Source organism: Elaeis guineensis, chromosome 3 (assembly GCF_000442705.2).
Source record: "Elaeis guineensis isolate ETL-2024a chromosome 3, EG11, whole genome shotgun sequence".
Taxonomy (NCBI): domain Eukaryota; kingdom Viridiplantae; phylum Streptophyta; class Magnoliopsida; order Arecales; family Arecaceae; genus Elaeis; species Elaeis guineensis.
This window is the reverse complement of record NC_025995.2, coordinates 40,585,458-40,598,885: the sequence shown is the minus strand read 5'-3', so window position 1 is coordinate 40,598,885 and position 13,428 is coordinate 40,585,458. Positions and strand designations below refer to the sequence as shown.

The following is a 13,428-nucleotide window of genomic DNA, read 5'->3' as shown; positions in this document are numbered from 1 at the left end:
CATACCCTCTTCCATCTACTTTTTTTTTGGAGTTCCTAGACCAAGCCTTCCCGTCATTCTGCTGCTGTCTGCATGGAGGAAGATAAAGGATTCAAAGAGACGCATCCACCATCGAATGCAGCGAGAAGTTCAACTTGGTTTAGTTGTCTATATCAAACTTTTATTTCTTTTTCATTATGTATGCTTTTTATTTGATCAATGAAAAATATTTTTATTGCAATCTCTATATTTCATTCTTAGTTTCTTGTAATCTACTATTCTTTTCGTTTGTATTTTCGAAACAATTGGCCTAAGATCCCTGTGGATACGATCCCAACTCACCCTATCTATATAGAGTGAGTAGGATTAATTTTGATGCTATGACATGCATCAGCCCCCTCCCCCTCCCATCCGACGCCCCCTCCCCCATGCCCCTCTTCCTTCTCTCTCCCCCCAGACTCTTTCCGTCATCTCTTCCTTTCAAATAATATACTCATTAAATTAATGTATCTGTTAATGTTGTTGGTTATATTATTGGAAATAGGCTCGGATCTGATTTTTGCTAAAATCATCGGGCCTAAGCCCAACCCAAAACCCAAAAAAAAATTTTTGGACCGAGCTTGATTAGGGATAGTGCTAAAAAGAATTTACGGCATACACGAATGCTTGGAGCAGTGAGTTTTATCCATTACCACATGAAGACTATTGGAGATCCACGCATATGTTCACATATATTCTTGATCATCATCGTTTAAGACCTAAGCAGAAAAGGATGCCAAAATCAATAAGACTGCGAAATGAGATGGTTGATAGGCAAATAAGAAGCAAGAATCATTGTTGCATTTGTACGAGACAGAATCATGATCGTCGTCGCTATCCTAGGTTACTTCCACACATATCAACTTCAAGTATTGGAAGAAATTAAAGGCAGTAGATATATTGTTCTATGTATTTTCAGAGTTGTGTATTGTTTTATGTATTTTCGACACTTGAACTGTTGTGTAGTCTGTCTAAAGTTGTGTATTGTTCTATCCATTGTTCTATGTATGATTACAGAATTATATTTCTCATGTAATAAATTAGTATCATATTTCTCATGCTCTAAGACACTTGGGATGTATATCATTATTTTGAATTCATTAGTGTGTTATGGCTTACGAGGGATGGCATCCGGACCCTCGAGACCGCAGTATTCTTACATTGCAGGGACCCATCACTCACAGACCATCTTAGATGGCAATATAACATTCTATTCCTACTCGTACTATTTATATTTTTATAAAGAGAATCTTGTTAAAGTCATATACGTTATCTAATTATTCTATCTTATTACAGGAGCCCAGAAACCTCCGATTACGACGAGCTGATGCTGAATATGAAGGACGAAGGATATCTCAGATAGAGTTATAGATTATTTACGATATCTGAGATTTTATAGAATATATCAGATTAGGCAGATACAGATGGATGTTGGTCTTATTACTGCCTTGCTTGAGAGATGGCACCCAGAGACACATTTCATCTTCCATTCGGTGAGACGATCATCATGTTATAGGATGTTAGTATCCTCATCAGACTATCAGTTGATGATGAGGCAGTTACAGGAGCTGATCCCACTCTTAGCATTCCAAAATGGCAGGCTATATGCTACCGATTACTAGGATTCAGCCCAAGGCATAGTTCTTTGATCATTCACGATTAAGGATGGAGTGCTTGGATGATCATTATCGACATTTGTATATTAAAGATGATGCACCAGAAGAGATGGTGCGACAGTATGTCAGGAACTACGTACTGAAGACAACGCCGCAGGTCAAGTATACTATCAGGAAATGCCTTGGGATCATGGAGGAGGGGCCTTGGAATACCTAGGTGTGCCCATTATCGGGCAGAGGCTTTAAAAGACCGAGCGTACTAGTATGGAGCTGAGCATTTAGGAACAGCTGGAGGGTTAGCAGTCTAAATCCCTATCCATGATGTGTAGGGTTTACTCTGAAGAGATCTGTCCTTAGCTCTATATCAGTTATTCTCATGTCCAATATCATTCTACTGGGAACCTCTCTTATAAAGATGGAGTAGATGTTCTGGAACTTCCAATGGTGATCGCATGGTGGTGGGCGGGGGTGCATTTGATAGCTCAGGGCCTAAACTATCAACCACTATGTGATGGTGGGCTAGGTATCTAGCCACTGCTGGTTAGGAGAGAGGCCATGATAGCCAAACATGTTGCGAGGTACTTACTTGAGCCCGAAAGCCTTTGAAACATTGTGATGAGGGCTAAGCATGGCCCATGGACTTCAGATGCAAATATTCAGATTGGTTGAAGCAGCTTGTTCATCTGAAGGGAGATGTGCGCAGGCTCCTATGATGATGGTGAATACAAGATGTTTGATCGGGGATAGCTAAATTGTGGATGTCATAAGGGACATTTGGGTGTTTGACCTTCCATTAAGGTAGCGGCCGAGACCATGGTTGACACAGAGATGGTGGATAGCATCCGAATGTGACCTTTTCTACCTTAAGAGAGGAGGGGAATACTACTCTAATGGCCCGATTGTTCAAGGAGCAATTGGTTGAGAAGGTTCGGGTGCTTGCGATCCCTAAGCGTGGTGCTTCCAATGTGAGGGCTTAGAGATCTACCTGCAACTCGAGGATTAGGGCCACAGACCTCTACAAGCTTTTTAAAGGAGAGACTACTTAAAGGCGAGATTTTACTTGGATCTAGAGGCTTGGTGTACACCTGAAAGTAGCCCTGTTTATCTGGAAGATGGCCTAGGTTGTCTTCCAGCTAGGGATTTTCTAAGTACATGGGTGATGAACATCCCTCCAGCCTGTCCTTGCTGCAACATGGAGCCTATTGAGCATGCCCTTTTTCAATGTGAGAGAGCCATGTGGGTGTGGAGGCTTGCTAGCACCCCTTAGGAGCTGCTATAGTCAAAGACCCTGGTTGACATTTTTCTTACACACTTGAGTAGCTTAAGCAGATCACCCTCTACATTTGCCGCCATCAAGGAGACTTATGTTGCCTATCAAATTTGGCTAGGTAGGAACACTCAAATTTTTGAGAGTAGCAGTCAGTTGCCAAGATTCATTCTAGAGAGGGCTATGGTCCAGGCTGCTGAGATCACCCACTCACATATTGCTAGAGAGCCTATGATAGCTCGAGATAATTGAGACTCCCTTCAGCTCTTGTAGTGACTCAGATGGGGTTTTTTTTTTGGGAGCCTCCACCCTCAAGCTTCCTTAAGGTCAACTTCGACGACAACATGTCTGATGGTGGCAGCAGAGGTGGAGTAGGCTTTGTGATTAGAGAATCAAACTCGAGGCTTGTAGCAATAGGTAGAAGTCCGATCTTCGACACCTCAGTCTCAGAGGCAAAACTGAGGGCGGCTTGGGCGGTGTCAGCCATGCACATGTCTTGAGAGCCAACTACATCCTTGTTGAAAGCAACTCTATGACCATGATTGGCTAGATCTAGAGGCAGATCAGGGGGGTTGGCAGACACCCCCTATCAAGGAAGACGGAACCGGAATTGGTTGTGGTACGAGCCGGTATGGATCCGTATCGAAACGGACTAGCGCGAATCGATACAGAAAAGGAAATCGAAGAGGAAGAGAGATAGAGAGAGGAGATAAGAAAAAAAAAAAGAGGGAGGGAAAGCCATCGAAGAGGCCACCGAAGGATCTCTGGGTGGCCATCATGGCCGTCGAATGGTGCAATCGACGCCTACGACATCATGTATGTGAAATAGGGGCAATCGCCCTATTTCATCGATTTATTTTAAAAAATTTCGATTATAGTGAAGCCGGCAAATCCATTGCCAGCTTCACTATTCATCGGCATTTTTAAAAAAACACAATGAGTGAACAAGGACGGTCGTCCCTATTCCATGATCGCAGCTCCGTCCACACATTTTCCACCGTCTAGTAGCTACGGCGGCCATCCGACACCCTTCGGTAGCCTTTCCATCGACTGTACATCCCTCTAGTACCATCACTCTTCCTCTCTCTTTCTCTCTTTTAAAGTCCCATCAGGTGACACCGAGCTACGGAGGGCAGCCTCAATGTCCCATCTTCCCCTCCCCTCCTCTCTCGCTTCCTCTCTTTCCCTCTCCCTCGTCCAGTGTTTCAATTTATCCATTCAAACCGTCCTGGCTTGCCATCGATACGGTTCGAAACATCCCAAACTATCCGATTCGAGATGATTCAGCAAACGTTGCCCCCTATTCTTTATGAGATATATCCATCGTGAAGTGAATGGCACTGCAAGTTGAGTGGCCTCTTTCGTCATTGAGTATTCGAGCAAGGTGACGTGGACCGACCTCACATCTACTCCGAGGGCACTCATGGACATTTTACTTGCTAACTTTTTTTAAATGTATTCATACTAGAATGGTGCGAATTGTGAAGTGCCCATCTTAGCCAAAAAAAGGGGAAAAAAGAATTGAGATGAGCTATATCAGATATAAATGAATACTCATCGGCTAGGGATCTTGGTAATGGCTTATTGAAAGATAGTATCAGCTTTGCTCTTCACTTTTCCTTAAAACCATTTTTCTTTGTAAAAACTCATAAAACTCCAACAAAAATCCATTGCTACCTAAGTGACTGTAGTTTTTTGCGAAGGTCCACGAACATCACCACAAGGAAGGATGGCGTATAGGAGAGAGGTAATAATAGAAAAACAAATGCAGTGGATATGGGGCAAAGCAATAGATGCTCTTGTCATCCCAGGAAAACTATGAACTGGTATACACAAAATTCCAAGGTTGTGTTCTTGGATCCTAATAATTCAATCCTATTTGACAAAATTTATTTATTTATTTTGTAAGTATAAGATCTTGTTCCTTAAGAATAAGATACAATAATATTACAAGAATAGTTATAGCTTGATTTGGAAATAAAGCATGGAGGAACTAGAATGAAGTCTTGAAAAGCCAAGGCCAATATACTTACAATAACCAAGAGTCCTCTCAGTCTGCTATATAGGATATTAGGTATTTTAGGATGTTTGGAAGGCCATGGCCCTTGTTGTCCCTCCCCCTTCCACCCTCACCTCGTGGGGGCACCATCCATATCATATCATCAAAAGTTCCCATGCCAACAGTTTCTTCAAAAGTTGCAATGATGGTAAATAAGTAGAATAAGACAAATGACTCCATCAACATGAGGATGCACTTGAAAATATCAGATCAAACAATTGGTGATGTGCAGCGGCAATTGCACACAACAATGGATAACAAATGAATGACAATATGGATTTCATGAAGTTAAAGAAATCCTGAAGCATTGAAACTAAGGTAATTCCTATCAACCTCTTGCTTCGAATTTGGAAAATAATGTCCAAATTAAGTCCCACAGTGCACATGAAAAACAGAATTTAAATATCCCATAAAAGTATGATCTTGATTTTCAATTATTGGGGAATGATACTCTTATTTCTCTTCTCAAAATCGGTCATATGCTGATGATAACATCGTGAAGCAGAAAATTAGAACTTTTGAAACTCATGGGTAGCAGAAGTATGGGTTTAAAGTGCATGAACAGCCAGCAGCATCTCACAGAGATATAAGATAGCAAGCTTGTAATTTTGTGGAAAAACTGTGGACTATTATCATCATAAGTTTAGAGAGGCACATGTGGGTCCTCGAGCTCCTCAGCAAGCAATTGAACCTTTCCAAATGATGGAGAAAGGAGTAAAGTTGGAGGCTCCAGAATTTCATGTAAAGATGAACACTAAGGTATTCTAAGATTGGCTTTCAAGTGTGGATAATTTCTTTTCTTGACATCAGTTGAAGGGTGGAAGGTGCAATATGCAAAAAGAAAATTAAAAGGGGACACTAATACATAGTGGAACAAGGTTCAAGAAGCAAATAGAAGAAGTGGCAGAGGTAAGGTTCACAAATAGGATGAGATGGAAACAAATATTGAAACAAAGATTTCTCCCTATCGATTACCAACAAGGCTTGTTATCAAGTTTAGTCAGCTTCAACAGGAAGAAGACATGGTAGATGAGTACACAGATTTCTTTGAACTATTTATGCAACTGGGAGTGTATGAAACTGAAGATGTGTTCGCAACAAAGTACAGAGAAAGACTTCAGTTGGCAATACAAGATATGGTGCAGGACAACTTGGAGATGGCCTGTTTGTGCATAGATAGGCCTAAAACATGAGGAAAGCCATGGAAATAGAGAGAAAAAAAGTCGAGAAGGGTGGAGAAAAGAAGACGAGAAAGAGAGAGCATGAAAGCAAGACAAGAGAGAGGAACAGGGGGAAGAGAGAGGGATAAAAAGAAAGAAACAACATTCTTTCTCAAGCAATACAAATTCACACCATAAAATTCACGATTCACGTCTATTTTAGTTTTTCCTGACCATACATATATAGCCCACCCTAACTATAAAATAGAAAAGGTAACTTTGAGACCAAGTAACTTGATGGACAAGCGATAATAAAAAAGATTAATTTGATGCCAAGCAAATTTATGTCTAAGTTACTGAAGGACTTTAACCCAGTATCTATGACTGATTAATTAACCATTAAACAAATGCAACACTTGATAGATGATCAATTTTGGACTGTCAAATAACTTTGTTCCAATATTTTACGTTGATGCTCCTAGCAGTTCTGTAAGGGCTTAGATCATCATAAATTTATAATGAAACATATTTCGCACGATCCATGCCCTTGACTTCATCAAGATGATATGACTGGGTTCTAGTTTCAGACAATTGAAGAAACTATCAAATGACTTTATACGAAGAGAAAAGTCTGGAAAGAAGATCTATTATGTGCCAGCTGACTTTGAGGTTCCTACTGCAAACCCTTATGACAACCATCTGAAGCTACAGAAGACAGATCTAAGGCATCCAAATTGACATAGAGGCAGCATGTGCCCTACTCAACAAGTGAATATTATAGTTGGTAATGAAGAACAATAAGAGCATGATGTTCAAAACGATACTTCTGAGGAGGGTAGAGAAATATCATCATATATTGTTCAGGGTATGAAAAAGGGAGGCACTTATTTGTTTTTATCAGAATCACAATCACAACAACAACTTTCAGACAATGAGTAGCAATGCAATATTGTCTTTCATGTAAAGGCTGTTTTTATGGAGGCCATTGCGCACTTGTCATTGATGGTGGAACTTGGAAGCACTGGAAATCTTGTTTCCCAAGATTTTGTTTGAAGTTCAGGTCCTTGAAAAAAAAAATTGCTCTTATTCAGTTTCATGGTTGGACCAGGATAGCAACATGATGGTGCGATCACGATACTTGCTAAACTTTACCATTTGGTGACATATTAGGAGAGTGAGATGTAATACTTATTGCAAGGGCACAAAATTCTGCCTAGTCAGCCTTGCATTTTGACAAGGAGCATTCAGTAAGAGAAAATACTCACACCTTCCTTCATCACAGGCATCAAATCACACTTACATCAAAGCGAAAGAAAAGCTCCAAGTAAAGAAAGTTTTCTTGGATGGTTCGGTCTAATTTGTTGGAGTTGAATTTCTCTCAGATTGGGGATTGATGTAGTCAAAGTAGAAGATTATATATTTGAAGTGTAGGTGATAAGGGCAAAAGAAAGTCCAAAATTGAGTCCTCATTTAGGAGAAGTCTAGACTTTCTATTTTCTAGGTATCTTCATACCTAATCTTGGGTCTATTTTCTTATCTATTTTTTGAGTACTATTTTAAGGAGGAATTTCAACTAAATGTCCTACTTTGTGTTCTAGTTAGGACTTAGGACTAAGAAAAGTTTGACTAACTAGGATTGTGATTTGAAAAGATTTTCATGATCTTTTATGAGAAGTCCTACAGTACGATGAATTTTAGTATTTTAATAAAGTATATTTGGCTTGTCTTGGTGCTCAAGAAGATAGGGAAGAGTCCCTGTTTTTCTGGCGGGTCCTATTTGAGGAGTATTATGAGAGTCAATAGTTATAAAAAGGGTAGTTTTGCTATAATTCAATTTAGTATTGCAGATATTTATAAAATTCAAGAATATTTGTTCTTCTTCGGTTCTTCCATTTTATTCCTTTTCTTTCATCTTTTGGCTGGATTCCTTCTGCCCAAGGCTTATTCTTTGCCTTTAAACCATCATCACAATCCCATCGTGCAAGTTTTCTACACCTTATTCTAACATTTTCAGATCTGGTCTTAAAATACAAACCATACAAGTTTCATAGGTTGCCCTTTAGAAGACTGGTCTCTATATATAAGGATTAGGTTCAAGTTACACATGTTGTAACCTTTATAGAATTACGCTTTTTTTTAAATGGATGATGGAGGTCCCTCATCAATGATCCGACATATTGAATGTATCTACTTGCACATAAAAACATGTGATTTGAAGGCTCATAACCTAGAAATCAAGTGATCTAAAATTGGATGGTTTAATAACATGAGTTTTGGTTTGTAAGCAGTTTAGTGATAGTAAATCACATCCAACATCTCAAATCATTGAGGTAAGACTCTCATCATCCAATTCAAAAAAGAGTAACTTTATAAGAGTTATACTTGGTGCAACTTGACCCTGAACCTACATAAATATGTATACATATTGTATATATAGTAATGCTAATATGAGGGCATCTACACAGCAACCCTAATAACATCGGTCCTAACCAAACAGTCGGGGTCTAGCATTGATGATTCGAGCTGTTGGATACATCTAGTATCTCTAAATTACTTACTAGCAAAAAGTCATGCAATTTGGAGATCCCTAACCAATGCATCCAATAGCCAAAAAATTTCCATTATTTCATGTTATTTAAAATACCATTTTTTATCACTAGATCAATAAGTGATACATAGCTAGGAATTGTCTAAATCCTGCTCTTGATGATCAAGCCCTGGTGGCTGTTCTAGCCGATCACAAGAACTACACCTAGCCTCTTTGTCAATGAAAAGCGAAAGGATTCCCTCTCTGACGACCCCCCCTTTCGATTAGATTAGTAGGGGGCTTCTATGGCATGCATATCCAGATCTTCATGAAGCAGTAACTCACATTCAACAGTTCAAATGATCAATGTTTGAACCCCAGTCATTCAGGCAGGACCTACTTTGTTAGGGTTGTTGTGCAGGTGCCCACTTACGCACTCACACCCACAAAGATATAGGCACCTCAAAATTCCAGTCTCCATGTTTAAACTTGACGAGTCTAAGTCTTCCTTATATCTATTTCAAATTAGGCTCTTTATAACTTTATTTCTACTCAAATAGGATGTCTGATGAATGCTAAAATAAGTCTAAAAATCAGTTAAACATGTAACAGAATGAACATAATGTATTCAAGTTGAACCAATAAAACTTAAAATACGTTAAAGCATGCTCTACATCAAGGTAGCCGAACCACACTGAACCGTACTGAATTGGCCAGCTCAAGATGTACCAAACCAAACCAGTCGATTATCAATATCGTTCAACTGATCGATTCATGATATAAAAGTCCCTGTTTGAAGTTCTAATCCCCTATTCGAAGCTCTGGTCACTTGGTCCTCTTCAAAGCAATAATTCCCATTCAAAGCCCTCTATCCTTGTCGAGTCAACGATGACAACATACGACAACAACAATGATGTTTTGACCAGTGAGTCTTTCTCACCCTCCCCCCCCCCCCTAATCCCTGTCGTTAGATTTGGAGCTCTCAAAGCTCCCTGTCGACAGATCGAAGCTCCTTGACCTTTCTCTCCCTCCTTTTTCCTCTCCTCCCTCCTCCCTCTGCTTTTGCCTTCTGCGCTCCTTCTCCCTGTTTCAACATGCTCCAATATTGTATGGTAACTACTCACTGGCTGGTACAAGCCCTGGTATCCATCCTGCAAACCGTGCTTCACATCACACTCCTTTTCCCAAAAAGTGGAACTCTTCAAAATTGTTGATAGGACAATGCACATGCACAACAGCCCCTTTCTCACATTCTAATGTAAAAGCATGGAAAACATAAGTAGCTAAAGTTTGACTTTAAAAGATATTATTTTGCACCAAGCGACTACAATGTTTTACCATTTCATGGTAACAGCACAAATCTTGAGAGAATTTATGTGGCATTTTACCTTCCGGCAACATAGGTTTACATTCCCAACACTTACCTATTTGTCTTAAAATCTCATCTCCAACAACATCCTTTGATGCATAAACACAGCGAAATCATTTCCATTCTTTAGTACACATGGCTATCCATCTCTAGGAAATATTCATTCGAGACCTCTATCCCTCTGCATAAAGGCACCCGATGCCAAAATGCAAAATGTTGAAGGAACTGAATTTCCCAAATAAAAAGATTATCAGCAAGGTTAAGAATCATCAATTATTAACTTATTCTTCTCGCTTTCCTCTTAACTTATTCATAATATTGCCCCTCTCACAATGTCTTGAATACAACATTTTGCTGAGTAAAAAGACTCCTAGGGATATACATCACACTTGCATACATGGATTCTAGCTTCCCTCCAAGAAATGCATTCTGTATGAACATGTACTTGTTCTTGCATAAGTATCCTATAACAATTTCCAGTCATTTAATTATGCTGTGTCCTTGATTTTACTAAAATTACAACCGCAGATATGAGCAACAGTTAGAAGAGTAATTTTCAAATATAAAGCACGTAAACATGTGCATCACCAGAAATTAAAGTTAGCATGACAAAAACATTTAATGACTAGTTAACCACTAAACGTTCTAAAAAGGAGAAATCAATAGCATGAGAGGGAGAAAATAAATGAACATGGTTTCTACCAAAAATAAGATGAAGCATCAACTAAAGCTATAAAAGGGGGCACTCAAATCAACCACTTACAGGGCATATTGTCCTCATGCATGAACGAAATTTGTCCTAATGCAATTTCGCATCAAGAAGACTGATCCCCCCTCAAGGAATCTTTTCACTGCTAGCCATGCTGTGCGAAAGAGGAAATATATTGGAGATCGTATGCCATCATTTCAATCATCATCAGCTTCCGATCCCTCATCCGATGCATGCAGCTCATAGCATTCATCCTCATCACCACGATCATCATGATCTCCATCAACATCATCATCGTCATCTTCTTCAAGCTTCACATCCTCCTTCATTTGCTTCTCCTTGCCCCCTATCACATCATCCTCCTCCAGCACCAGCTGTGTCATGCCCTTGCCCCGGTAGAGCAGCCCCGTCCTCATGACATAGTAGAACTTGTCCCGGATGCGCGCTAGCGGATGGTTTTCCACCAACTTCCCCTTCTCATACCCCTCCCGGAGGACCACCGTGGTGGTCTTGCACTTGAGTGACAGGTAGAAGATCCCCGGGTAGCGGGTGAACACGCGTGTGAACTTGTGGGGCAGGCCGAGCTCCTCGCGGAGGCAGCGCAGGTAGTTGCGCTTGGTCTTCTTGTGGACGGTGAGGCTGAGCAGCTCATGGAGGACTCCGACGACTCGCTTCTCCATGAGGTCGCTATCGGGGTCGATCCCGGAGGCGTCCTCGTAGGGGGAGACGTAGGGGAGGCGGTGGAACTCCTCCATCCAGGCCTTGACCTTCTTCATGGAGCCGTAGCCCCGGGGGAAGCGCATGGGGAAGGCGAGAGGGGCGGAGGAGGAATCGGGGGGCTTCTTGAAGTCGCGGTAGGAAGGGTCGGAGAGGGAGGCTTGGTGGCGACGCTGGAGGGTGGAGACGGCGAGGTGGTCGGGCCAGTCGGCGAGGGAAAGAAGAGGGACGCCGTCGTGGTGGCGGCGACAGAGGTGGAAGAGGTCGGGGCGGGCGGGGCCGAGGGAGGAGGGGAAGTCGAGGGGAAGGCCGAGGTCGTAGCGGAGGGGGAGGAGGGAAGAGAGGGGGAGGGTGCGGGAGCGGGACATCATAAGGAGCCGGGCGAGGCGGTCGGTGGCGTCGGGGAGGGATGCGGCGAGGGCGGAGCGCTCGAGGCGGTCGAGGAGGAGGGCGGCGGGGGCGAGGGAGAAGGCCGGGAGAGAGGGGAAGCGGGGGTGGGGGGACTCGCGGAAGAGGGTGGGGTAGCGGCGGAGGAAGCGGAGGACGGGGACGGTGAGGCCGAGGGGCTTCTGGAGCGGGGCGAGGGAACGGGCTGGAACGGCGCCCGTTGGGCTGCGGCCGATGGCGTCCTTGAGGAGGCACGCCGCCTTGATGTCGGTGTCCCGGTCGATGATGTGGTCCAGCCCCCGGTTCTTCACCCACTTGAGCCGCACCTTCTTCATCGTTGATCAGAAAGAACAGCAGCAGCTAACACCGTGACGATTGCAGCCCTTCACCACCACCGCCGATTTAACCGAACACATCCATTTCTTTTATCCCGATTCCCGAATCCGACCCATCTCACTCCGTTCGCTCTCCCCCTTTCCAAATTCTATGCGAAACGACCTCCGTGCCTTATTAAGATAATGTACGGTGATTCGAATGAGATCACAAGATCATTAATAATTTAAATTTTATGATAGTTTGATTTAGTGCTCTAAAATTATTATATTTGATAGATCATGATTTAATGATTAAAAATTTTTATATATCTATGAATAATTTATTTGATATCTTATAAAAATTTAAGATTATTTATAACATAATATCAAAATTATTTACGATATATTTCATAAAAATATATTTATTAATCATATAAAATATATTTTAAATAAAATATTAACATATTTATTAATATATTAATAATTAATATATTCTATAAAATTATATTTATTAATCCTATAAATTATTAATCCCATAAAAATATATAAATATTTATTTTAATTAAAAAATAAGATAAATAAAAGTAATATATTAAATATTTTTATTATAACAATAAGATATTTCTCTCTAATTTAAAATTATCACTAAATCATAATATGATAATAATATAATTAATAATATATTATAATGTAATATATATCATAAATACAATATATGAAATCAATACAATATAATATCACATGTATTTATTATTTATGAATATAATATATATATATATATATAATATTACTATTATATATTAATAGTATATTGATATATCAATTTTTTTTGCTAGATCAAGGAATATTTTTTTTCTCAAATTTTAATCCAAGATCACACTGTCCAAGAGTGATCTTGGATTTCAAACTTTCAAGACGAGTATCTTATCACTAGGTTTAGCAGTGATTTAAGGAGTAAGGATGATTTGAGATCATTGGCATACAAGATCACTATGGTACACCAAACATGATGATCTCATCATCTTCATACACATCATCTTTGATCTTGGATGATCACCCCATATCAAATGCCCCTTAAGGAGTACTAACTAGGGGCATGCACGGCCTACACGTGTGTAGGTGAAGTAGCCTCACACATGTGGATAGATAGAAATATAGAATAATCCTCCATGCACAAGAAATTATATACTACACTGTATATACTAATATGACCATGTACCATACTAATCATCTCATCTCATTCCTATTGCCCCATTCATTATGTGCTCATCTTGATCATTGGCTC

General features: G+C 40.5%; 1 protein-coding gene across 5 annotated transcripts in view; it reads right to left on the bottom strand.

Annotated features, from left to right (window-relative positions):
• The window catches only part of LOC105035394 (protein WHAT'S THIS FACTOR 9, mitochondrial), a 43,473-nt gene extending 31,158 nt beyond the window's left edge, over positions 1 to 12,315 (bottom strand). For 2 of the 5 annotated variants that reach the window (XM_029261946.2, XM_073253764.1), the window contains exon 1: positions 10,780 to 12,315. In XM_029261946.2, the coding sequence (XP_029117779.2) occupies positions 10,923 to 12,164 (1,242 nt within the window). In that variant the 5' untranslated portion in view covers positions 12,165 to 12,315 and the 3' untranslated portion in view covers positions 10,780 to 10,922. Of the gene's footprint in view, positions 1 to 671; positions 738 to 9,649; positions 9,799 to 10,779 lie in introns of those variants that run through there. The other 3 variants (XM_073253762.1, XM_019847321.3, XM_010910944.4) reach the window with 3 other exon arrangements.
• Between the last annotated feature and the right edge of the window lie 1,113 nt (positions 12,316 to 13,428).